This window comes from Nomia melanderi, chromosome 13, assembly GCF_051020985.1.
Source record: "Nomia melanderi isolate GNS246 chromosome 13, iyNomMela1, whole genome shotgun sequence".
Taxonomy (NCBI): domain Eukaryota; kingdom Metazoa; phylum Arthropoda; class Insecta; order Hymenoptera; family Halictidae; genus Nomia; species Nomia melanderi.
Genome location: NC_135011.1, coordinates 2,639,216 through 2,667,141, shown reverse-complemented (window position 1 = coordinate 2,667,141; position 27,926 = coordinate 2,639,216). Strand labels below are relative to the sequence as shown.

The 27,926-nt window shown below is 44.9% G+C and overlaps 1 protein-coding gene across 1 annotated transcript in view; it reads right to left on the bottom strand.

The window, feature by feature from the left end:
- Positions 1–7,952: 7,952 nt before the first annotated feature.
- The window catches only part of Octalpha2R (alpha2-adrenergic-like octopamine receptor), a 227,373-nt gene continuing 207,399 nt past the window's right edge, over positions 7,953–27,926 (bottom strand). The window contains exon 3 of the mRNA XM_076373109.1: positions 7,953–26,142. Within this exon, the coding sequence (XP_076229224.1) occupies positions 25,549–26,142 (594 nt within the window). The 3' untranslated portion in view covers positions 7,953–25,548. The remainder of the gene's footprint in view (positions 26,143–27,926) is intronic.

Here is a 27,926-nt window from a genome sequence, read left to right as displayed (position 1 = left end):
AAGTGAAACAACAAAGACAACGTTGCGTGCACGCGCGAGCTACACCGGCGAGTAAACTCTGTTATTAAACCTAACCTGTATATAACGCCGCGGATAAAGGGAAAAGAACGAAGTGACGGTGTCAATTTTCCTCCGCCGTCTCCTTTTCCCCCGCCGCTCCCCAACGCGCGCGTTGCATCGCGACGATAACGAAACACGCCGTTTTATCCTAGTCAAGCGGCGCGTACAGCTCATCAAAGCGTCATGAATAATTCCATTCTTCCGTCCAATCACGCGTGAACGATCGTACGCCGCTTTTCCCATCGATCGTCCCCGGGAGATCCGTTTACGGAACGCTGTCTTCTCGCGTGTCTGAAAAGATCGACCGCCCACGACCGCGGTCTCCATACTTTCAGCATCGATTACATTAACGAACCCCGGCTCGCCTTCCTCTCCGAGTGAACGATCTTATGAATGCCGGCTCGCTCGCTCGCCTTCCATTCGATAAATCATCCCTGATGAAACATTGCCGGTATCGGGCGTCGCGCGACCCCGCGACCTCTCGCCATTATTCCCAACCCCTTCCTCGCCCGTAACGGCGGACGCCATTATTATTCGAGATTATTACGAGAGAAGTAGTCCGTTCCAATATGTTGTCACGCGAAACCTGCTGGACACGATGAACCGCGGTTTCATCTGGATCATATAGGTTTTATCGAAGTGCAAGTCACATTTTCAGTGTTCACTTTTATATTTCGTATCTCATTCTCGTGAATTAGGGGATGTCTGTTGGTAGCTGTCGGGGTAGTTTCTTTTAGTACCGCTAAATTCATAGAAAGAGGGCTGGCGAAGCTTATCTTTGACGTGTTCGCATAAAATAGAGTTGCGGGGTGTTAGGATGAAGCTTCTTTGGCCATCGGATGGCAAATTGCCATCAGTTTTCGAGATAATGTTACTCAGCAGAGACAAATTTTGAAAGCGTCTATAAATTAGCTGAAGTTCTAATTTAACGTCTTTAATAGTGTGCATTTCATACGACGTCCGAATGATCTTTTTTGTAGTTTTGCGTTTAAGGGGTCTTCGGTTAGAATCTGATTAAAAGTACACTTGGTCCAGGTTAAAGCTGATTTTAATATGCTCGACAATTCTTTTGCTATTAATCACTGAAACTATTTCTCTTCCAACAAGCTATTTCACGGTTCTCAGCCCAGAATCCCATCTATCAGGCATTCCCAATAAGTCACACGTTCCTCCGACTCATCCCCAGTTTCCGCCCACTTTGTTTCATCCTCCGGAAGTTCCTCCGTACGTAGCTCTCTTTATCCCAGTAACCCCCAATCGCAACGATTCTTCTTCCCGTCACAAATCCGGCGCTCGCTGCGCCGGCAAATCCCGCGCTTCTCGAGGGAGGAAAGTCGCTCTTCATCTTCCCAATGAGGAGAGCGGTTCGTCCTGGTTCTGCCGGTCGACTCGTCAGTGGAGCTTTCCCAGATCCCGTATTAGATGCAGGGATGATTTGACAGAGAGTTACAAAACATTTCATTCCCTCTTTGTACCTTCAATTTCACCCTTTACCCTTCAGCTGTGGAGTTCACGCGTTACGGTGCAAACGGATTATAATTTTGGTCCCAGTAACGAGAATATTTTCAATTTGCTTTCCTTAAATTGCAATCTACATTACAAAATGATCCGTTCACTATCTACAAAGATATATTAAAACCACCCCCTCCATATCGCACCGAACGTGTTTCATCAAATGAATCAGTAGAAATAGAAATATATAGAAAATAAGAAAGAAACTTCAAGTACCAAGAGGTATACAGATTTTTGCTTCATATATATGATAAAATTCTCATCCAACGATCACTTAACCCTTTGCACTCGAGAAGTGCTCAGTCACCATTTGATTTGATACAGCAAAACTCTAAAGTTAAATATTCAGTACTTTAAATTAAACTTTGTATTGTTACGTGAAATATTTAAGTGAAATACCTTTGCTTAATTCATCTGTGAATTATCGTTAGAATGGTTCAAACAACGTCGTCTGTATCTCGTCGGAAAATCTTGAATATTTCAGTAAACTTTCGATTGCAAAGGGTTAACATTCCATTCCAACGTGACTCGACCAAAAACCAGAATTACAAGTACAAAAGTCGCCACCACATTATCTTCCGGCCACTTCTAACTCGAAATTCGCTTCGAGTGGAACACGTGGGCCATCGTCCGCCTGTCCGTAGCCCCGCGATCGCGTGTCCGTGCGTGTCCAATGCACAGGCACACAGGTACAGAAGAGAGTTATAGTCGCCGTAGAAACTGCGCTTGTTCCTGGCGGATATTTCCGCGAGCCGGGAATACAGATGCCGTGGAACGGGCGGGCCAGGAAATGGAGAAAACAGAAAGGACGGCTGAATAAGGCCAGGCGTGGCGCGTCAACAAGGAGACCGATCCGCGGCTTGAAGGAGAAAGACGGGTTAGGGACCTCCCGGGAATCGGGGGGATTGGATTAAAACTCGAAATCGAGTTGTCCTCTTCTTCCGCGCCCGGGCGAAATTTACTTTACAAACATTCCATATCCCCGCAAGCCGCCCTCGCCTTCGATCCTTCTTCGCGGAGACGACACTCTCGTCGCGTTTGTTTTCCTCCCTCCGCGATTATTATTCTTCCCGTACCTCTTTCCAACGGAGCTCTTCCGTCTTCCCTAGCGCTCCAGTTTCCCGGCTAGAGACCCGGCCGTAACGAGAAATAGTTTCGACGTACGTTGCTCCTGCAACGTTCCCCTCGTAAAAGTGGATCAATTTTTATTTGTATCCCTACTTTGCCCGCTGGATTACGTACTGGGTGATTTTCACTGGGATATAATATTCTTAAGGGATGGAATTAGTAATCTCTATCGTTGGGGTTAGAGTGTAGTAAGCTCTCTTTGATATTAATTTATGTGTTTCGAATTGAAGTTAATTTCTAGATTGAAGATAGAAAGAAATGAGATGACTAGAAATTCTGTTCGCGGAGAGCCACGGAATTCGGGTGTCAAATGATATTTCATACGAACGGAGGTTTATCTGGCAGAGAGGATAAGCCAAGAGTGGAGTCGATAAAATCTGCTCAATTAATTCTGTTAGTTGAGATTCGGTGTCCGAGGAAGTTGGACAGATTTTAAAATATCCGGGGCCAGGCGGGGCAATAAGGTTTTCCAACCCCGTTCAATTTCCGTTCGCGGACTGGCCTGATTGCATCGACTTCCAAGTAAATTTCATTCTCGTTTTCGGTGTCCCCGGCGAGTTCTCGTCTCGGCTAATTAGCGTTTCGTTCGCGTCGTTTGGTCCGCCATTCCCGTTTCGCGCGTCCGAACTAGTTACGTCCGCGGCGACGCTGCTGGAAGCGGAATCTCCGACAGATTTTCTGTCGCCATTGAACCCTCCTCTTCGCAACATAGTACACTGTCGTAATAGGAACAGAATATAGTATCAGTGGGACAGGCTACTATTAATTCATTAATAATCTTAATAAGACTATCCTATAAGCCAATTTGATGGGTCTAAGAGTTGATGAATTTCTCCTAAGTCTTCTTTCGCCCTAAGATGTCAACCTTTCTTCTTTCCTTGATAACTGTTTTAATTGATCATCGTGACATGCTTGGCTTGTCATATACCAATATAGAACCGTGCGCTAGTTCAGGTTCTTTCATAAACATGAAAAACGGGTTAACCATCGTGAGCCTACTAAGACTTTAGCCTAATCCTTCAGACGATGGGATGCGATTCATCACATCAATGTAATTAATGATCCTCGAGCAAAAACCAGGGATTCAAAGATCGATGACTCGACTCTCCAGTAGACAAAGAATCTTTCTCCTAGATATACTCTAACAATTCAAAACCTGATTTGAATGCATCCGTAAACGAATCGAGATACATTTGAAAATTCATTCATACGGCAGCAAATCTCCTAATCACGCTTCACTTAAAGGAATTACTCATTAATGGTACCTTCGCTATCCCACACCCAGGAATCTAGTCTCGCTTTACAGTTCATTTAGCCAATCTACGTTCGAAGCTTCCTCCACCGGCGAAACTTTTCCCCCGACTATATTTCACTTAAACAAATTACTCAGCCTCATTAGTAGAATTTTCCTGCTACGGACCCAACAAAAATCAGCTCCAATTTCGCGATTCATTTAGCCGAGGCACATTCCAAGACTCCTTCGATTTTTCTTTCGCAAACGAAGCCTCCTTCCCTTATTAACTAAATAGATTACTCGAACTCGTTAGTGGGCCGAGCCCCGAAAAACCTAATCAAAACCCGAGCCGGCGTTTCTTTCGTTCCCGAAAGCTCGTTTCGACCGTATCATTCGCCCTTTGTCCTTCCCGTCCGACCGATCCGTGATCCTCGGGCGGGATTCCTTCGATTCCCTGTCGTTAGAATCCTTTCCAATAACACGTCCGCCCCGCCCCATGATTCACGTCAGAACGAATCTCATTTGCGCATAGGAATTCGTGTCCGTCCGGCATTCCGAACCACGTTCCCCGGCGATTAGTAGTCTCGCGTCGCGTCGAGGGAAAAAAATTCCGTTCCTCTGTCGAAACGTGGCGCGCCGGGAGGGGCGGGGAGGCCGGATCCTCGCGTCACCGGCGGGAATTAATTGCGAGACAGTCGTTTAAGAACACTTTGATCGGGAACACGATACAACGAGGGGAAAATGAAATTGTTTCCCGGATCGTTTCGCCCGGCTCCTCTCGGCCCGATCTTTCTCCGCGCTAGGCCGTCGCCATGGTTCGTGAAGTATTTCGTCTTTCACCAGTCGACGGAATCAGTTTAATTGGAACCTAGGACAAAATGCATCCCGCAGGAAACTTTATTCCGCTAACAGCTGCCTCTCTTTCGTTCCCGTTTGCGACTGCCGCGGCGTGGAGATGATTCTATGGTATAAAGTCAAATTTGTTCTTTCAGCAGTCTGCATTTTTGTATGCATTCTGTGCGAAGCATTTCCAAATTTCCTATAACAGTAGAAAAATTGGCAAGTCGAATCGTGAATATACGGCGCGCCGATTCGAAGCGGATTGAAGGATTCTCGGGTCGAAGCGGCGTATTTCACTTTTGTCAACCGCAAGATTTCATCGATCATCCCCGGTCCATTTCCCTCGACGAATTCGAGTGCGCGCTATGTTGTCGTTAATGACCGTGGATCGATACCGATTATGAACCCTCTCCGAGGTATCCCTATCAGCTGCTACCCTCCCGGCCTAACCGGCTGGCAACCCTCCGTCACTCTAATTCGAAACGTGCGTGCTCGGAGATACATCGCGGCCCGCGTCTGTGCCACACGCGCGCGGCAGTCAAAGCGGCCCCGAGAATCAATCGGAAGTGAATATCGGCAGATCGGTAGTTTCGGCTTTCATGAACCAAATTGTTATTGCTCGAATGGCATTGCTGTGCATTCATGAGGCAACCGCGCGGCCGAGTTGTCGCTTAACTGGCGCGAATCGATTTAAGGAGCAATTCCCAGCTGAGAAGATCAACGTATTCTAGTTGATGATACGATTGTCAATTCCGCCGGAGCTTCGGGAAATTTCGGAATATCGATCATTTACTTGGTATTTCTTTCTGATTATTACCATCGATTTTTACGTGAATTCCTCTTAGAGAAACTTTTTGGCTGACTTTTTGCATGGACCTATTCCTATGGACTTAATCCTATTTTCCAAACTAAGAGCTTTTGGTACTTCAATATTATTCAACGCTGCTTTACAACACTTCTCTTCATTAAAAATCGCGAAGTAGGAATCGAAGTTCAAATATATTACTCCAAATTGCATTAAAATGCACAATTTTCATCACTCCTTCCAAATTTCCTTTTATAGTTGAAGGAGCTTCTAGAAAATGTTTTGAACCTCGACGACACAGCTAATTGATTAAAATAAGGCATACAAATCGTTCGTTAACCCTTTGCACTCGACAGTTTTTCACTTGGAATATCCTATACTTTCTAATCAGATATAGACCAGATCCATGGAAATTAATTTAACAAGAAATCATACGTAAATTAGGTAACAGAGCTATTTTCTTTCAATATTTCACGTATCGATGTATACAAAGGCCAATGGTAAACACGAAAGTTTATAATTCCGCTGTATCGAATCATCCGGCGATTGGGAGTCGCCTCTCGAGTGCAAAGTATTAATACACGCAGAAAGTTCTCCGTCGAAACACCTGGAAAGTACCACGCGGAGTCTACTCAGATTTCTGAACTTCATCGAGAGTCTGGAACAGCACACCGGATTAATCCGAAATTGTTTCCATCGGAGCTTTAAGCTCAAGGAACACGCGTGGCGAGGCACTCCCGATCGTTCGCATCTCGCGCACAGATACCGCGATAGATCGCCGGCTAAGTCGGGACTCTCATTTCTGCTCGAATCCGATTGACGCTCGCGTGCGCCGTCGGAAAATCGGCACCCGGTTACAATGGGGTCCACTGGAATCGGAGGGCTGGAATTGAATTCCGTCCCAGTCGCTCCAATTCTCTGATCCTTATACTGGGCGACCCATTTAAATCGACTCACTCGAGTATCTTCGAAAAGTACATAAAAACGTTTCGAATAATATGCAGTAGGACGTTCATTAACCCTTTGCACTCGAGAGGTGACTCACTCACCACTTGATTTCATACAGTAAAACTATACAATTTGATATTTAATATTATATTTCCTATGATGCATCATTTTGAGAAATATTCAAATAAAATAGCTTTGTTCCTCAATGTACGCGTGATTTCTCGTCGACTTAGTTTCACGAAATATCGATTTCATCTCGTCAGAAAATGTTAAAATATTTCTAGAGAAAAACTTCCGAGTGCAAAGGGTTAATCGACTTGCCTTTCATAATCTAGATCTAGAACCCGACTTCTGTAATATTTCAGTAATATTATACAGTATTACCTTATTTAATATATTATTCTTCACTACTATCTTAGAAAAATATACAATGAAGGAAATCAAAAGGAATTCCCTAGGATTTGAAAGTTTCAAGTAGCTAGTTGAAGTCTATTAAGTTTCTTTATTAATCAATTCTAGTAGCTCATACAATGAATCAACGTTTTATCAATCGAATTTAATTTTTGTATTAGTCAAAAATAGGACAGGTGCGAAGCGAGCGACAGGCAGCGTCTGTCAACTGGTTCAAGAATTTCCTAGACACGTTTAGGTCCCGATCGGTGGCCAGTGGAGCGATAGCTAATCAGTAACAGCTATTAACTAGTACGCGGCGGGGGGCCATTGTTTAAAACTTAGCCGCGCCGATCGGACAGTCTTCGGGCGGAATTTCGTCGCGCGGAATTGTCCGACTTACGAAGTTCAGCCGGCTTCGAACTCCGTTATAAGTTATTTACTATAAGCAGCTTTGCGGAGGCTTTTATAAATCCGCGTCGCGTTAAGTTTGATGTTCGAGTGCGCGTCTGGCGTGTCTGAAGGGTCAACCGTTCCGCGCGAGCGTCGCCTTTAAACGGAGACGTCAACGTTAGGGGATGATATAAGCACTTACCTGCTCGGAAACTCCATTTCCCGGCGAATTAGGCGACAACTTATTTCATACTCGTCGAACTGAACGATCGAGAGACGAATCTGCGTCTCGTTTCTCATTCGATTCGAAGGGCACGTATTATTCCAGCGTCTCGAAGATGCAAATTTTTCTCCGTTCCCCAGTTAAGGAAGTTACGGCGGCTTGAAAATTTACTTGCGCGGGGAGGCGAAACTGATTAAGCTAATCGAATACTTGGTTCCGTGTAACCGCTGTGGAAGGAATACGATAATGATAAGGATTTTATTAAAAAGTTGAATAAATCGAATTTGGGTGAACGAGTAGAATTTATTTCGAGAAAGACGTTCCATTGGAATTGTCTGGCGAAAGTAATGCATAATAATAAGAGGAGAACTGCTAGGTTTTATGTCATCAGGAATTTGTTGATCAGGGAATTGCTCGTAATAAACAACACGATTTGCTTTTCCTGTCTTTTTTTATAAAACAGAGTCATGACGTGCTGGTAGCTTAAGTTTCGTTTAATGCTTGTATACATTTGCAACGGTTTCACCGACGAATAATCGATCGCTCGCTCTCGATGGCGGTGGATCGGTACGGGGGTTGCTGCGAGAAACAGGTAATTCGAGCAGAATGTCTAGCTAGTCCACTTTCTGTTTCTCATCCTTTTTAATTAATTTCTCTCGCTTTTCCGTCCCTTTCACTCTCGTTCGCTCGTTATAAACTTGCGTCTCGTTAAACGCTCGTGCTCGACGAAGTACCTGTTCCCCCCCGTTTTCGTGAAACGGATCGCTTTACCTCTGAATCTCTCGTCCAACTACTCGAGACCATCGAACAAATCAAATTACAACTACAGCACCCCGGTAATATCGTAAATACACACCGAACGATTCTCAACGAGGATTATTCCCTCGATATCGACGCTTCACCGAGGCGTAACTCTCGCGTAAAATCTTTGACAAGAGGTCCGGTACTCTGGGCCTCCATCGAACGTTGTTGCATCGGTGCAACAGTAATTAAAGTTATCATTAGACTGCGGACTTCGTTGATTTGTAGGAAACGCTGTTCTCTAAAAGTCGGCGTAACAATCATTTCCACTTTGCGGAGTGTTCTCGTTTCATTTTGACTGCGATGGAACCTTTGTGAAGAAAATTCTTATCTCATTACAATTCACTTGAACGAATTATGAATAATTCGTATCTGCAGAAATCAGAAGTGCTGTTAACTGTTAGTATAACTATTGGGACACACGTAATGAACTATTTTAGAGAGTATCGATTGTCCACGTCAAACCTACTATTGACACCAAAACAATCGATCTTCAAAGATTCTATTTCGACAGATTTATCAGATCTTCATAAATGTTTGCTCTGAGAATTTCATTCGAGACTAGATTAATCGTACACTTCTTTGAATTGTTTCTGCTAATTACACTTCTCCCAGCTGCCACGTAATGATCTCAGATTTCAGAATGCAGAACAAAGTTGTATTATATTCATACCATTACCTCGATCAATGTCAACGCACGAAATCATATTTACGAACACCGTACACGTTGTGTAGCACGAACCTAGCGTTAAAAAGAGTTTCAGACTCTACATCGTAATTCCGTCGATTGTATCGGCGTCGATACCATTAAACGATACGATCATCGCCAGCGCACACGTGTCACGACCTCCCAACCTCTCATCCCCTTTTCAATTCCCGTTTCATTCCGAGTCATCGTAGACATTTTATTCCCCAGTCACGCTTCTGTCGACAAATCGAAAGAGATCCGCGACTAAATTCCTCGTTTCCTCTCCGGACGAAAAGACCGAGTACACTGTCGACCAGTATAATTTCTATACTTCTCGAACTCGTTCCTCTTTCTTCTCTCAACAATATCGTTCGCTCGGGATCGCCGGTTTTCGAAAGCTAAATTACGAATTCCGTTCAACTGATTAACGAGTGGCCACACATTCTCCCGGAAAAAGAGATTGCCGAAAATTCTCCGAATGAATATTTGATTCGCGGTGAAAATTTGACGAGGCGGCTCGTCAAGTTGCCAACCAAGAATTTTATTATACCTCGTTTGTGCGTTGCCGGCGTAAACACCGGACGCAACAAGTTGCTTTTGTTCTCGAAAACTTGAACGCTGCGGCCTTTTTCCCACGCGAATCTAATTGCAACCCGTTGTTCGGCGACCGGCTTTACCGAATTTTCGACTGCCAGCGCAACGCGGCTGCGTAAGTGCGAGCGCGTGAGCCAGAAATTAAATGGAATTTTAATTCTCTAGAGGATCCACTAGAATCCAGTGGAAATGTGAATACTTTTTAGAAGTTTCCTAACTCCTTGTTTTCTAATATAGAATCAAACTCGTGACAAATATTTTACTGAGTTGTAAACGAATCGATTTGATCGATAGCTTTATACAATAATCGTAAATTTACACACTAAATTGAAATTGACCTCTTAACCGAAGTTACTTTAATAAAGACCGCACGAACAATTCGCCCAATTCTTTCCAAATTTCACTCAATTCGAATTAATTTCAGAATACAAAGCGAAAAGTTTTCACGATACACGGTCCACGCGACTAATATTTCGACGAGTATCCACATCGGCGGTAGGTTAAACAGTAAGCTTGATCGAAATCTCGGTTCCGACGGCGCGACGGTCTCCCGCGTGTTTAACGAACGAAAATATTTAAACGCGAAAATGTAATTAACCCGCGCAAACTGCGTTCCTCGCGGCACACTGGGCTGCATTAGACCGGGCTCCCGTTGGAAATTGACCGGCGTACCCGCAACGATTCGCCAAATTGGAAGGACAAATATTTATTCGGAGATCGTTCGAGCGTGACCCTCTCTTTTTATTTCAATGGAAGAAGAAAAGGAATAAACCGATTCGACGTGAATTTCATCGAGAAATCAGCCCGCGGTTATTCATCATGCAAATCGTGCCTGTAAAAATTCTGTCGAGTGGATGAACGTTCTAAACAAATGCTGCTGCATATATTTTCTATAATACAACACATCCTATCAGCAAAAAAGTATAACATTTTCTAAAACAAAAATATTTGAAACATTAAAAAGAATTGTAATACTTTATTATCCTATAATTCCATATTGTTTCACCTTCGGCAGATATCATTCCACCAATCCGGGAAATTGATTTCGTTCCCTCGAGCAGCACAGGTTTCAGCAAACAAGTCGCAACAGTGGTTTCGCGTTAGCGAATTTTAAACGATCACTCTGTTTTGATCCTTTCCATTCCGCGCGCAGTTTCTCCGTTGCAACCGCGGTTTCAATTACAAATGGTTTTTCCGAGTGGTCAAATCGATTCGTTTACACGAGGTGTTTTTTTTTCTCTATCGCGTGCTTTCGGGTCGGACGCGAAAGTTGTGCTCGGTGGCGGACACGTTTGCATTTCTGGCTTACGATGCCTGCGTATTAGCTGCGTGAATGAAACACCGGCGCGCAACATACGTCACACGGTGAGTTGTAAACGACGCCGCACCGTTAGAACGCGGTGATAAATATATCGCAGCTTCCGCGCCCGGCGTTCCCCGAAATTCGGTGAAGCTGAAAGTTCTCGGCGAAGTTTCAAGAGCGTTGCGTCCCGTTTCGAATAGAATGAAAATATTCGTGCCACGTATTCGTTTCGTATAATTGAAGATGAAAATATCCGCGTTATGCATTACAGTTCACTGTTTAAACGCATCGAATTCCCCGTTAATCCTCTGTATCGCGGTCACTAAACGCCCGTGTATTAATCCGCGCGCTTTTTAATACACAAACAGCCGGAGTGTACACGCGTGGAGCGCCCTCGAAGAATTTCGAGCACCCTCCGTTATTCATATTTTTATTATTTCTCTAACTTCTCTTTTTAACTGCTCGAGAGCCCTGCACTGTCGCTATGGCGGAATAATGTTTTCAATGGAACTTCGATTCGCCCGAGGAACACTCGCTCCGAATCAATAACCCGCTTCGAATGTTCTGCTTAAACGCCGACGCGCGTAGTCGCGTTTCCATTCGACAAATTAGCCACGAATGAAACGTTCGAGCTGTAAATTAGCGTATCAACGGGAATACAGATATGCGTTTCGGGTCTCAGAGGCTGCCGCCGCTGTTCCTCGCGTTCCTCGGCGCAAAATGGCCGCTAATGCGAAACCGATGTCACCGTCTAATCGTTAACGCGAAACCGATGCGACCGAATGACGATGCAGCCCGTCAGGCCCGTTGCACGTGCGCGTCGAGCGGAGGCAGCCTCGACTCAATCAGCTGCTGGCGTTTTTGCGAGTCGAGTCACTGGCCTCCGTTGCGAATGTCCCAGCCGGCGTCCAGGAAGAAGCAATACACCGGAAAGAAACGCGTGAAATCGATTCGACGCGGTGAATCGAGTTTCGCAATCGTTGCTGCTTGTCCTTTGTTCTCAAAGCTTCGCGTACTCTTTGATGTTTTATCACTGCTACCGACGATAATAGGCAGGTTAAATTTAGATCTCGCGAAGACAATTTTCATCGAAATTTGGAATTCAAGCGTTTTCTTCCCTAGATCGTTTCAATGCTCTTCTTTCGTAATGAAACGGAAAATTGAAGTTTGTATACGGTAACGAAGTTCGTGGATCGGAAATTCGAGAGGAGCATAGTGGAAATGAAATTCGTAGGAAAACAATTGCGACGATCTCCGGGCGTGCGAGGATTGCAAGGATAAAATCGGCGATTTACGGATAATGGTACAAAGGAGTTTTTCCTCGAATTCAGATCCAATTTGCTGGGATCTGCATAAAAATCCGCAGTACGATAAGAATTTCCTTCGAACGGTAACGAGACGCCATTTTCACGCTGATTCGAAGCGACGCGGCTCGCGTTCCGATCGGACACTTCGAAGGTGGGTCGGAGAGTTAGTCTGATTGTTTAAGCATTATCGATAAGACCGATGGATAACACGGTAGTCGTCTTGATGTTTCGATGGTGATTAATCGTGACGTCATTGGTGCCCCAGAAATCTAGAATCTCGAACTTGCGTAATGGAACGCTCGGTAGCCTTCATCCTTCAACTGCAACAAGCCCCGTGATCGTTTATTTAAAATTACTCCAATTAACACATTAAAGCTTTCCGAATGTTAATTATCTGTTGCACGACGCTGATGTTGCTTCACTCGGATTTCAAACATTTTGAGGGCTGTCTACGGAACAGAATCAAACGATCATTGCAGATCTCTCGCCGATCGCTTCTCAAATACTCGGAGAGCGGAAACAAACTACATCGACGGAACAACTACCGCAGCAATTTTAATCGTTTTCCAAGCTAAATGAAAAAATGTTAGTCAACCAATTTCCCGAAAGGTCCGTAGGTATTTCCCGCGTTCAAAGGGCCACTGACTATTTCGCGAACCTTTCGGAAGATAAAATTGCATTAGGATCGTTCCCTCGTGTTCGATGCGAACAAAAGAAGAAAAGAAGACAGGAAGCGCGCGATGCTAGAAAAATAATGGACGAAGATCGAGTGTCGAGCAGTTACCATTTATTTTCAATTCGAACAAACTTCAGCCAGGTCTGGGTTAGGTGGTACCGTGGCGACCGAGCCATCCTGCGTCCCATTATCGGATCCCTAAATGATAATTAAGAACCAGACCGATCTGAATCACAAAATTACCTTTTTCCGTTATCGCCAAAACTCAATCTACCTGCTGGTGACGCTTGAAAAGCATCCGTTCGATGTTCCATACTGAAATTAACCAATTGATTGCGCACGTCGACCGTTCGATCCGTAATTATTCGAATGAAATATTTTCTCGTCGCGAGACACAGCATTTTCTGACCAAGATCGCTCTGATTGTTTCGAATATCGTCACGGTTCCTCGTCCCGCAATTGTCTCGCCGCTGACAAACTCCCTTCCCTCCCCCGCTATTGTCACTAGATAGAATTCTCAGCTTTAATAGACTATTAGAATGTCTTCTAACAGATTTTTACTTTATTTATTTATTTTACTTCGTCGGGATCGTCTCTCCTCCGCTGTCGAGTCGCTGTCCCTTTTCGAGTAGGAGAGAAACCGCTTTCGCTTAAACGTCTAAGCGGCCGAAAGAAACGGTCGGAACGTGTCCGGGACCGACGCGTTCACCGTCGGAGAACGCACGGACCGGAAACTGCGCCGCTTCCGGCCTGGCTCCCCTATGTACACTAAAACGCCACCCACGAGCACCGCCACGGTGTAGAATTTTCATCCGGACCATCCACTCTTCGTCCCCTCTCACTCTCTCCCCCGCTCTCTCCCCTTCTCCCCGTCACTCTCTTTCGCTGCGTGACAGACAATCGACGCTACTAGACAATAGGACTTGTTGCGCCGGTAATAGTGACGATAATAGTCCGATCGAAGTCGAATCTGCGCCCTCGAAGATCACCTTTTTCCTTGAACGTTCGACCAACCCTCCAAGGCCGTCATCGAGGGACAGTAACAAAGCAAATTTTCATTCGAGTGAATTCGATGATAGCGCCTCGGGGTTAATCTCGTTGGATATGAGAGTGGTCCTCAATATTTTCATCCGGCAAGTCATTTTCATGTTAACCCTATCAACGAAACGCAGTTACTTTAACTCGAAATTCACAATTGTAATCGCCGAACGAATGAGCCAGTAATTAGACTAACAATAAAATAATATACAAAGTATGTATATATCGACACTGATCATTCGAAGGATATGACGAAATAATTCATTAGAAACTACCCACTGTGCCAGTAATTTCTTTGGAAGTTGAGAACCACTGGGACAGGAGACAATGGCAGGGACAAGGTCGCGTGATCTGAAGTCAGGCGATCTCGATCGGACTATGATAATGACGGTAGTAGTACGATGACAATAGTCTTTAGTGATATTAATATTTATCGTGGTATTGGTGTCCTATGTATACGTATATATAGAGATTTTTCCGAGTAATAATACAATGTCGTAATGTGTATGTGTATATTACGTATATATACGTATATATATACAATGCAATACGATTTACAATAATCCACGGTAATCGAATAGGATAAATCGTTAGGTAATATCTCTCTCTCTCTCTCTCTCTCTCTCTCGCTCTCTCTCTCTCGCACCCTTTCGCGTACGCATTCGCTCTCTCCCTCGCACACGTCGGAGATATCTAGTCCCGTTTCAGCCGGCAATATTTCCTCTTTGTCACTCGTTCTGGAACCGCGCCGCGGCGTTCGTCGCCGATCCCAGTTGCGCGCACCTTTGAAAGCGTTTTAGTGATATCACAGTGATTTCATTGCTCCAATATTATCGACAGAGATCGTTTCGCGGCGGCCGACGCGCGAGATCGTCCGAATGATGCGGGTCGGGACAAAAGAATACTCGAGAAACGACAATGGCGTAGGGAACACCGTGGAACCTCGATTATTTCATTTAATACTATTTATTCGTCAATTAACAGGCGAAAGTTATTCATTCTCATATTTCGTCGATGATTCTGTAGTTGTTAGCGACAAGATGGTAGTACTTTTTTCAGAGATTATTCAATTAGCTGAAGGTTTCAAATAGAAATTGACAAACATGATTATATAATCCTTTCGTATTCGAATTTAATATTATTCTATCGATCATTATACTTTGGAGAAAATGTAGATATGGAGAATGCTTAGAATTTTTCTCTTTTCATTAAGTTATTGATAGAAGTTGTATTGATCTCAGAAAGAAATCGTAGGACAAGAGTTTAATCGTGACTAGACAAATGAATAAGAAACGAATTTATTGAGTTCGTAAACAACTGAGCCTCCAGATACCTACTTAATTAAAATCATAGTAAACAGCTGCCAATTAATCGGGATCCTCCAATGATTACCAAGAGAAAAACCGAACGCCGCGCTGCGTTGTTGATAACGTTCGTTGCAGCGTCGAACCGTTGCTCGCGGAAAATATTCCGCGGCCGGGGGAGGGGGGTGTTAATTCGCGAATCGCTGTTTTTACAGGGACCTAGGGAAACGGTGAAACATTTCGTTTTTCGTTTCGCCGTCGGGGAACAGTGTGCCGGGCCTGTGGATGTTAATCGAACGCGTAAACAATCGCGCGGTGGATTTTAAAGAGTGCCACGGAAAAAGCGGAATAATCGCCGCGCGCGTACGACTAACTCGAATCCCGAGGCCCGATAAATCGGGAATTCCTGAAAAATCGAGAACCCGGTATTCCGGGGTTAATGGAGAACGGTTCGCCGTTCGACGCCTTTTCCTTCGCTCCGCCAATTATTCCGCCACCGGCGAATCGTTTTTCGGGAACGCTCGTGAATTTCACGCGGAGACGGGGCTGCTCACGGTCAATCGCGGCTAACAAGCTTGTTAATTTCATTCCCCCGGCAGCGGCGCGCCGGATTTTAGCAGTCCGACTTATCGAAGTTGCAGTCGGAAATTGATAAATCGCGGGGAATGGAGATCGATCGGCGACACATTTCGCGGAGAGTGATCGAGCTCGATCGCCGAAGATGCGACTGCTACGCTGGGAAGACGTGGGCTTATCTTATAAAAATCGGGGATTCGTGAGAGAAGGATTCTACACGTATTTACACATGATCAAGAACTTTATTTGATTAACCAGTAACCTTAGCACGAACGTTCACCTCGTAACAGTGGGAACTGAAAGGATAAAGGTTCGCCGTAGATCGAAGTAGACGAGTCGTTTGACGTATCGATGCGACGGGGAGTTTTGATTTTTCGAATGAGACGAAGACAGATCGGCGAAATCGCGTCGTAATTAATCGATACCGGGGAATTGACGTGTTTAAGCGGGGACACGATCGAACGAAATTTATTGGACGAATATTAACACACCTCCTCCGAGGGACGATCGTGTAATTTGATTCGATTAAATAAATGCCGCACGGAAAATGCTTCCGAGATGAAAATTCCGCGGACGATCTCGCGCCCCTTGATAGGGTTTATCGAGTGTATAAAGGGGTGTGGGACGCCGCTCGACAAATCGAAATAATAATTAAGGTCGATCGTTGGATCCCTACTGCGACGACGTTTGATTATTTCATTCTCGTAATGTATATATCTATGTGATATTTATATTATGTATATACATTATATATCTATATATATGTATATGTATAAGAATGATGAATGGCGATCAGAACGAGAATGACAACGGCGATAATAAGAATAATCTGTGAATAATTAATAAGAATAATATTAATAACAGTAATAATATACATATCTGTGTACAATGTGTATAGATACAAAGTATAATCGGTGTCCTCGATTAATCCGTCGGTAATTCCGTTGACGGGTCACGGCTCAGATGCGACGTCGGTAAATATTAATTAGAATGATCGTTAAACACTTCTCGTTTAGTCGTCGAAAGATTGATTCACCGCCGAGAGTGGCAATACCGTTCTTTCCCTCGGTCGCGCTTCGTTCGGCCAGAAAAAAAACAAACGAATACAGAACTACTGTACGCTTAAGTAACATCGTGTTTTACGGTAGGTTGGGTAATTAGTTTCATTTTGTTGTTCGCTCGCACGCATACACGCTCGGACACACGCACACACACGAAGATTGTTGGAAAAGATTCTTGTTTCGCTCGGCGAGCTCGCGCTCGAACGCCTAACGCGATCGTTCACGGGACTCGCGTCTCCTTTTTCTTTAGTCTCGTTAAACGGCACCTTAAAACGGCGAGTCAGCGCGATTCGATTTTGCGTCTCGCGCGTATTCTCGTCCCCGTTAGTCGAGAATCGCGCGGATCCTTCCTCCCTGCGTGTATTCGCCACTTACCGCTATTCTTATTCGTTTACAAGGAGAAAAGTCGAGTCTCGCCGCGGGGTTACCTCGCGCTTATTTCTTACACCGATCTAATTAAGTCTGGAACTAACAACGAGGACAAAACGTACTCCCGCCAAAAATTCTCGTCCTATTGCTCTGATTCAAACGACTCCGGGCGGTCGTTTCGGCGATCGATCGCGGCCTGTTTCAAGGGGAACGCGCTGCGCGACGTATACCGGGTGTTCGTAGAAATAACGACGTGTTTGGAATAAATGTGAAGTTGAATGTAACGATCATGTATTAACGGAGGCTCGCAGTTACTTAGAACTTCTAGAAAAACAGAAAACACAGACTGGTAATATTTATTCAGAACATTCGCAATGTACATTATAAAATTAACACGAAAAATGAAAGCATTCTCTATTTATTGAAACGAAAAGAAACCAATGAGAGAATTACCACTTAATTCCCACGTCACTTCTATATACAATCATATCAAAGTAATCAAGCAATATTCTCAAATCTACTTCCAATCTCCGAATTTCCATCGCGTCGATGATTCGCGAGCCTAGCGTTCAACACTCCTCCCAATCATCGTTCCCAGAACATAACAAAGGAACACGAGATGAGATCTCTTTCCTCGGAAGAAAGGGACACCGCGTAGATCGTCTTGCCGTCCGATTCCCTGAAAGAAACAAGATCACGCGGTATTTCCGTCCCCGTGATTCGTAGCTTCTCGAACAATTCCGAGCGTTTCCGATCGAGATCCGCGGATCGTGGGAATCGTCGAAACGCGACGGATCATTTCCGACGGCGGGGGCAGGGTTAGAACAAGGGAAAGACGGGTCGATCGTCTCGAATGTATTACACGACGGCGAGGCGCTCCCGGTTAAGGATGTAAATTCCGCTCGGTTACGTCTCCCCCGGCCGCGGGCCACCGTTTTATGCGTTCGAGAACATAATGCATCGCGGGATCGTCGCCGGAGTCCTTTTATTTCGTGCACGATAAATTTCCAGGAATCCGGCCGACCGTATAACACTGAATCCCATGTTGCGAAGTATGCGGCATAATATGTCCGTACGGCGAAAAAGTATTCGGAGTAGTCGCGTTCCGAGCTCGCGGCACGAATATAAAGGAGAGGAGGCGGACGGGCACGGAATTCCCTCGGTGTTAGCGCGCCGCCGACGAGGATTGCTTCTTCGCCAGACAAAACCTCGGAAGATTGTGTACGATCGTTTCTAGAGGCACCGGGATAAGGTTCGCTGCCGGTCGACGATAATCCGGGGACAATGTGCGGCTCTAATCTGGGGTTCGCGTGAGATCCTTAACGCGCGATTTTTACTCGATTCGGCAGGTTGGGGAAATAATTGATTTTGGAACGTGGTATGCTGGCATTGTGTTTTTTTCGTGATTTAGATTATATAAGATGCTGATTTTTTCTATATCGTTTCTATGCAGAGGAACGAATACTTCGATGGAAGATGAAAATTTACAATTGTTTCCTGGATTTGCCAATTTCTTTTTAATGGAATATACTGTTTAATGAGCATTTTTATTTAACACTACCAAAGGGGTCAAATGACCCATGCATTCTTTATGCAATTATTAGAAAGGTAACGAATGTCTGAGAAATTATTAAATATTCATTAGCACTACGCAAATTGAATTGTAAATTAAAGTCTGAACAGATGCACTCTTGGAGTTTCTATAGCGAAATTTTAACTGTAGCTTTCTATGTAGACTTTGCTAGAAATCTGTATTTTGTTTGTTTTGTGGTAATGTAGCAGTAATTGCAATAACGTATTGTTATTGTAAAATATTTGCCTTGGAATTTAATAGACAAGCGAGTAGATTTCGCGAGTATTACCTTCATCGTTAACGTTATTCTCCTTCCCCCGTGTATCTAGGTACGAATGCTCTTTCCAACAATAACACAAGAGTTAACTAACGATCGCGCAAACAAAGTTCGTCGCGTTCGTCAGTTTTAGCCGATCAAGCGGGTAACGCGATCGCGTTCGGCCGCCTGCAGCGGAACAGTGAAACGGAATTGGAAAGTAATGCGTGTATGGACGCGTGTAAACGTTTAAACGCTTATAAGCGTTCGTAAACGAACTGAATAGCGTGTCTGTTTTCGAACGTGCGTTTGTAAACGTGTAATATAATTTTCAAAGGTGTAAACGTGCAGACCGAAGCGAAAACGTATAGCGAACGTAATTTTGCGAAATAGGAACGTAATTTTCACTCTGTACACTGCAGACCTGCAAATTTACATCAGATTGTTAAGAAAAATTGTACATAGACCAGCATACCACTTAGTATTCATCAAAGAAAATTAGTAAATTAATTTCGAATCTCATTGATAATATTAAGTCTCAGTGAAGTCATGATCTATAATTAAATTGTGCCAGCTTTTTACTTACAAAGCAATTAAACTTCAAAGCGTACTTACTCCTCATATTCCATTTTTCACTCCAAATAAAGAAATGCATAGCACATAACACAATTAAACAGTAAATAGGATACTCATCAACAACTATGTCACTACTTCCTAAAGAATACGCGCATAACAGTAATAAATTTCAAAAATGCAACATTGCATTCCAACAAAGAGACTCAACGAACAAGCAACCCGAGAGGAATTTGAAAAACATCCTCCCCGCGACTTCCGTTCGACGCGAGAAATTCCGAACTAAATTCGCGCGTAACTCGCGAGGCGATAATCCCGGCAATCTTATCAGCGCGGGCGCGCGCGCGTATCGGTGCGTGCGTACTCGTGGAACCGTCTCGTTCGTCTATTCCCCCGACACTTTTGCCCCAGTTAACGATGTAACGAGCGGCCGGCCGGAGACAGAGACACCGCGGCGCGCTGGAAAGCCGGGCGGACACGCGTGTAAAACGCGCACGGGCACGGTTACACGCACCGTTTATTGATTTATCGTTGCGGCGCGTCGCGTGTCACGTAGCCGCGTGACGTATGCATGCACAGACGGCGCGGCCGCGAATCCAAAAACGGTCCGATGTAATTCGGGGATGCGCGCCCGCCCGGCCGCGGGAAGCTTTGGGGAAAAATGTTTCGATGCATGCTCGCGTCGTAATGGCGCGCTTTAATCAATCTTCCCGGGCCCGGAGCGCGTTGACATATGAATAAATGATTGACATCGATTCGTATCGGCTCGATTGGAAAGTTCGCGACGCTCCCGCCGGTGGAGAGCCGCTTTATTACCTTCGCGCTGCAGGCATAAAGTATCGATTGATCCGCCCCGCCTCGCGCCTCTACGATTCACGCGGTAATTATTCTTTGATCCTCTGATTTCCTTGCGACAGATTTCCGAGGGAGACTGCGAATAATATTCTTCTTTCTGCGATCGTTATGTAACATTGTTATCTTTGTGAGATTGTCTTGTTAACCCCTTGCCCTACGAGTGAAACTCGTGAAGATTTTCAATATGATTCAACAAATATATATATTAATTCATTCGAATTCAAAGTAAATATTATTCCTCTGAAAGGAAATATAGGCATAACATATGCTTAGAATTTTTCTCTTTCTCCAATAAGTTATTAACCAGTTAAGCGTGGAATTTAACTCTCTCTTCTATGACCTCTCTCCTAAATATGTTCGATGAAGCTACATCGTCAATATTCAGAAAAAGGAAAGAATTTAAGAGTAATAAATTCTAAGAGTAATAAATTCTCTAACTATTACAAATAATATTTTTCTTTAGCAGTTAAGCGTGGAATTTAGTTTGAAGAATCTCTCATTATGCAATAAAATCAAATAATGAAGTGTATGCTCGTTAAACGCAGGCCAAATGCACTTATAATATATCCTAACGAAAAACTGAAGCGAAAAGAAGAATTACACGTTTGTATCAAAAAATAAATAATCCACCGTTGAAAAAGTTAGCACCATTAAGAGTTCTAAGATGACGTGTATACTCGTCAAACACAGTTAACTGGTTAAGTAGCGGTATCGATCAAAGTTAAGAAATCATAGGTCAAGGGGTTAACTACGTGGACGTATCAAACTCGGTAAAACCAGAATTGTCTCGAAACAGTTTAGAAACTAATGGAACAACGAAGCAATATGAAAGCTTTATTAATTCGTAGAAGACAGCGATTCCATGAAAGCTAGGAATAAACCGTAAATCAGGAATTATGGGGTTTCCCATCCTCGATCGAGCTTCTAGTTCAATTTGATTTTCCAGTTGAACTCGCGGAGATAAGAATGGCTAGCATCGCGACCGAATCTCAGTTCCGCCCGAAAGGGAATTCCCCCGTAACGGAAGGGAGAAAGCGAACGATGCCGTTCGGAAACCCGTAAACTTTTTTCCGAATCAAAGCCGGATGAAAAATGCGTGGGCTGCGCGTGGCCGGCCTGCATCCGCCGCGGCAAAAAGGTATCCGGCTGCCGGTCGCGGCCCGTGGAAATTTTTTATTCGAATTCCTCGCGGTCAGAGCCACGGGGATGAACTTTAATCTGCGTTATAGAGAGGCCAGATTGAATACGCCGGTGGGGAACGCGGCGTGGAAATTGTTTTTCCCGAAAATTCATTCCGTTGGGATGATTCCGCCCTCGATTTACGGGGGCGGCGTGTATCGGCGCTCTTTCATTTGTTTAGACCCGGCGGAGCGAGCCCGCGCACGCGGAATTTAATCCGGTAACGAGTTCGCAGTGGAATCAGACGGAACGCTCGTAAGTTTTACGCGAGACGCGTCTGATTCGACCGCGAGCGTGTTTCAACATCAAATTCCGTGTACTGTGAATCACTTGTTGAGGGTTTTCAGGAACTTCTTTTTTGATATAGAGGATGTGATTAGGGGAAAATCCTTGAAATAATCCTGACTTCTATTACTATAATCATTTAACCAGTTAACTGTGGAATTTAGTTGGGAGAACCTCTCGTCCTGCGCGCAATAAAATCGAAAAATGGAGCGTGTACTCGTCGAACGCAGGACGAATGCGCGTAGAGTATATTTTAATGAATGATCAAAGCGAAACAAAGAAGAAATGTTTATGCGAAGAAATAAAGAATTCATCGCTGAAAGAATTAGTATGTCAAGCCTTACGATGACGTATATACTCGTCAAACAGTTAACTGGTTAACGAAGCTTCCTTTCCGGAGAAACTGTTCAATGACTTAGTATAATAAAATAGGAACTGAAATAAAATTGAATCAACGTCTCAATGAACTTTAACCCTTTGCACTCGAAAGTTCTTCACATATTCAATATTCCGATGAGATACAGACGATTCTTTGAAGTTAATTAACGAGGAAACATATATGAATTGAAAAGTTATTTTATTTGAATACTCCACATATTGATGCATCATAGGAAGCTTAATATTATACATAAGACTATAATTTTGCAAATCAAATCAAGTATGAGAGTCACCTCTCGAGTGCAAAGTTAATAGTTTCCATAAACGAAGTATTTCCTTCGACTGATAAGTTACGACATTACTCTTTTGGAATAATCGATGAATGTTTCCCGACAGTAAAGCACATCAGAACACCCTTCTCCCTCGTGTTAAAATCGAATCCGTCCTTAACCCGAGTGCTCGAGTATCGTCTTCGAGCACGCGTTACGTATCAACCGGCTAATCGCCTGTTGCCACCTCGCCGCGCAAACACGCCGTTGAACGCGGCGCGATCGAATTCAACATTTAAGCCCGAGACCCAGGCCCGATTTTCGTTCGCGCGATCGTCTGATCCGCTCGAAGCGACCCGCCGCGGAATCGTCTCGCGCTCCACCGCGTCGTTCGCTGTCCGGCATCAAGAAACGTCTTCCTACGGCGTTATTATTAGTTTTAGTAATATTATTATTAGCGTTATTACGTATGTAAATCGCGCCCACGCATCGTCCCCGCGTGTCCCATAGAATCTGAAAACTCGAGATTTAAACGTTACACGATTAACAGTGTCGATCCTACGGTGTGCCTATTTAATAGGAAACATTACTCGACAGGTTCGCGCGGGATCCCGTTTTTTTTAGCATTTTCTTTTTCTGCCTTTTCGCACGCTCGCAGCACCATTCAAGTCGTCCCCGTTCTCTCTCGTTCGTGCTCGTCCACCGAAGACACTTTTCCCTGGACTGCGGACGTTTATGGAGATATAGATTCCCATGCAGAATCGCGTGTCAATCTTCAGTTAGAACGCTAACCCTTTGCACTTGATTCGATAGAGCAAAACTATAAAATTGAATATTTAGTATTTTAAATGAAACTTTGTATTCCTATAGGAAATATTTAAATAAAATCACTTTGTCAATTTATCTGCGAATTACCGTTAAATTAGTTTCAAAGTGTCGTCTGTATCTCGTCCAAGAATGTTGAATATTTCCAGTGAAACACTTTCGAGTGCAAAGGGTCAAACTTCGAAAACCTCTTGAAAATCTATTGCATTTCGAAATTCACTGTACTTCGAAGATTCTGTACACTATAAATTCATAAAATCCGCAGTATTGGTACAGAACACGTTAGTACAGAGTGTGTATAATAATGATCTCGAGAGGAAGAGAAATTACTAAGAAGCTTATACTCTTCGAATATTTTTTCTTAGAATTGTCTCCATGTCAGCTGCTCGAGATTAACGTAATAACGTGAGAAAAGGAAACGTAGAAACTTCGACGGGAACGCATCCGTCGTTCCATTTTAATTTCAATTCTCCCAGCGATTCGAGGTTTGAATACGAACCCCGCCCCAAGGGGCTTGAAACCAGGATATTTCAGGTTCCAATCTCGCGACCCACCCTGTACACACGCGATCCCGAAAGTTTTCGTTCCGCGATACGCCCATTTCCCGATTCATTCTTTCCTGCGGTGTTCTCCTCCGCAATTCCACGGAGATTCCCCGTCCGCGTCGAAACTTCCGTCTCCCAGACACCATGGACCGAAGTTCCGCGGGTTGTCAGTTTCACGCGCCGCTCCCCTCGGGAGCGGAAGCTTCCAGCGCGGGAAGCGGACGAGCACCGCGAACGAGGGCTTGATAATTATTCGGGATCATGGTCGCCTCGCTGATTTTCGTGACCTTCAAATATGCTGTTCGTAGGTCATCGATTTTGAAGTTCTACCTATATTGCATAGTTTTCATCTGTCGTAGCTTTCGAGATATATGAAAGATATTTGTTACGTAGTATTTTCCATTTCTGCCAGGACTTCGGTTATGCTTTAATTAAACTGATTAGGTTTCGTTCGTATTTAGGTTCCGCAATGAAATAGGTTGGCCAGAAAGCGTCGTACGTTGGGACGAAGTCTAAAGAGAGATTTCATTTCGTTGAATCGAAATTTGTAAACTTCCTATTGTCTTCCGGTTTATTTATTTGCAATTACTCGTATGTTACAAACGATGCGCTAAAGGACTAAACTTTTTGGTCAACCAACAAACTACGACCGATAATTCTAAATTTCACGATGACATCGAGTATACCCTATGCACCTCTAAAATTCCCAGAAGCCATTGCACATCTAAATAGAAGCTCGAAACCGATAACCTCGACGACATAGTCCAACGAAAATCCGCGAAGCGGTCACGACCGTCATTCCCGCAGCTCACACTCGAACACCCCGAAACTCGCTCAAACACGCTCAAGCACGCACGCGCACACGTTACTATACATATCTACAATCACGTACATCGATAATAATGGATTGTCGCGACGTTTAATAATATACAATCGGACCGTGCGCCGTGTCTGTCCAAGGAACTCTTCGAAGGGCGCCTGCCGCGAGCGCGTTTCGAGCGTTCCGCCGATCCACCCGGCCCTTCGACACGCGTCAACTCGGAGCCACGGGAGGAAGTTGCAAGGAACCGACCCGCGAATCGTCGGCTCCCTCCCCCGAGCTGCGAAACCGCCTCGAACCGCGACGCGACAATTCCCTCGGCAACTCAAGTACACGTACTCCATTCGACCGGTGTCGCCTTCGATCGGCGACCAGCCGGAACTTGTCCCCGCCCCCGGCAGCGCCGGCAGCTGCCGCCGGACCACTCCTGGAAGATTCATGGCCGATCATCGAGTTCCGTCACGGAGCCCGCAGACTGCGTCGCGGGTCGATACCGAAACTTCGAAGGATCTCGAGTTCCCGGCGAGTTGCGTCCCGATCGCACCCGATGCACCCGATCTCTGTACACTTCATACGGAATCGAACCCCCTTGAACGAGGGGGAACGACGCGAAACGCTGGTCGTTCGGGAATCCCGTGATCCGGGGATCGTCCCGCCGACGGATCGTCGAGTGAGGGTCACCCGCGGTCGGCCCTCTGCGCGCGACACCCGTCGTCGTTCGCCCCGGATCGGTCGCAGGCTCATTTGAACAGTATCCTGCGGAACGCGCGTCGGAAGTCCTTGTTGAAGACGGTGTAGATGAACGGGTTCAGGGCGGAGTTCATGTAGCCCAGCCAGAACGCGATGACGAACGCCTGCGTCGGTATGTCGACGTCCGGGAACAGCGGCTTCACGATGTAGAGGACGAAGAACGGCAGCCAGCAGGCGATGAAGCTGCCCATTATGATGCCGAGTATCAGCGTCGCGCGCTTCTCCTTCTTCCTCGCCAGTCTCCTCTTCTCTCTCTCTGGGTCCCGGGATTTCGAGGACTTCGCCTCGATGCCTGCGTCGTCCTTCCCCGCGGAGCGGCCGACGTCGCCGTGCTCGCGGCGCAGCTTGCCGAGGTTCCGCCGGCCGAAGATCGGCTGGCAGAGGCGCAGCTTCAGCGGCTTCACCACCGCGCACCTGGACACCACGCCGCTGTCCGACGACGACGGGTCGAACTCGGAGACCATGTCGACGTCGATGCCGACGCTCGGCGCGCGGCACCGCGCCGGCACGCTCGATTGCCCGTCCCCGTTCACCGACAGCGTCGCCTTCAGGGATGTCTTCTGCATGTGCACCGGCAGCGTCACCTGTTGACACGCCAGCGAAAGGGGTTCGTTAGTCACGCGTCGCTGGACCGAACGGCTCCGGCTTGGATTTTCGACGGTTTTCGGGGCGGTCGGGAGTGGAGGATTTTCGAGTGGGCTCGGTTTGCTTGGTTTTTGATGGGCTGTGAAGGACGCGTGTATCTGGAGTTGTATGAGGGAACATTTTGATGGTGTATGAGAGTTTGGTGGGAATTGGTATTGTGTCTGGTCATGGTTGACTGGTTTCACTAATTAGGGAAGAGTAAGGATTTATTTATGTTATGGAGAATGAAGTCTGTTCCCTTTTGTTCAAGTAACATGAGGATAATTCTAGAAGAAAATTAATGTCGCGTGTTTTATTTGTAGTTTATGAGGCAGGATTGATTTGATGTTCCATGGGAAGACGTTATCGACCTGTTCTCTTTGTTAGAAGTCTCCGAAGAAAAATAATGACAGAAGCTTTTTAAAGGTTTCTGTCGCACACTGTGTTTCAACGAAATCAAAGATATAAAGTCGTCCGTAAAGTTCGTACCATTTCCTGCGGGGTATCTTTATTATCCCGGTCTCCGAAGAAATAAAATCTTGTTCGACCTCGTAAGCAATTCTTGAAAGTAAATTTCTTGCTTCCCACGCGATACTTATAGGACAGTGTTATTGAAAAATCTCTTTTCACTGGGAGATTCCTTTGTCAAAGCATATCCCCTGCCAAGTCTTGCATAGAGTTCTACGAAATTTATTCGTTGATTAAGTAGCTTTCAAATTATTGTCCCTGAAAGTTTACTGGCATGCAAATATTTATCATCAGTGTATAAACAACTCTGCCAATTAAATCAGTATTTCGTGTCCAACTCCACACCGATCAAGGTGACACATTAATTAACAAGAATATCTTAATATCGAATCTACTCGACAATTCTCCATTATCAATTATTCTAATTCAAGTATACTTCTCTATAAACAATCTTCTGTCATTATAATTCTCTCCAAAAACAATTCCACAGAGGAAGAATACTTTCGCAACAATCTTTCGAAATCTGATCAAAAGCCACGGTATCCAAGCGCATTCCAAAGTCCACGCCATTCCGGCGAAACCATTTCTAAGCCGTAACAACGTTACGTGCCGGAAATAAAGAATCTCTGTCCACTGACATCCACGGAGACAAAGCGCGCGGCGCTATTTTTAAAGGAGCCTGGTCGAGGCGAGGATACACTTCGCCGGTGATTCGCGGAGCCCGTTTGGCCAGCGATCCGTGTGATTCCATGAGGAATCACGTGCCCTGGAATGGTATCTCATAAATGTTCATTTACGACGCTGGAATTCCAACGGACTCGTACCGAGCGTGACCACTTCGCGATGGGAAATAATATACGTGCCTCATGGTCGGCGAGAAGACAGTACCTACATGTAACTGTAATTTTATTCGCTGGCTGGAAGAATCCTGAAGAAGAATGGGGAATAAAGAGTATACTTAGATACAACTCTAATTTTATCTGGGAAAAGCGTTCGTAGATGTAACTCTTATTTCATCTGGTTGCTAGAGGAATTTTCATGAAGAATGCTGAACGTTGGATATTTAATAGCTAGAATTTTGAAGTTGATGGAGTGAAGAGCACAGATGTAACTCAAATTTTATCCCTTAAATAGAAGAATCTCGAAGAAGAGGATGAAATAAAGAACGTTCCTAGATAACTCAACTTTTATCCATGAAATAGAACCTCGAAGATGAAGATAAAATAAAGAACACTCAGATGTAACTCAAATTTATCCATTAACTTCAAGATTCTTG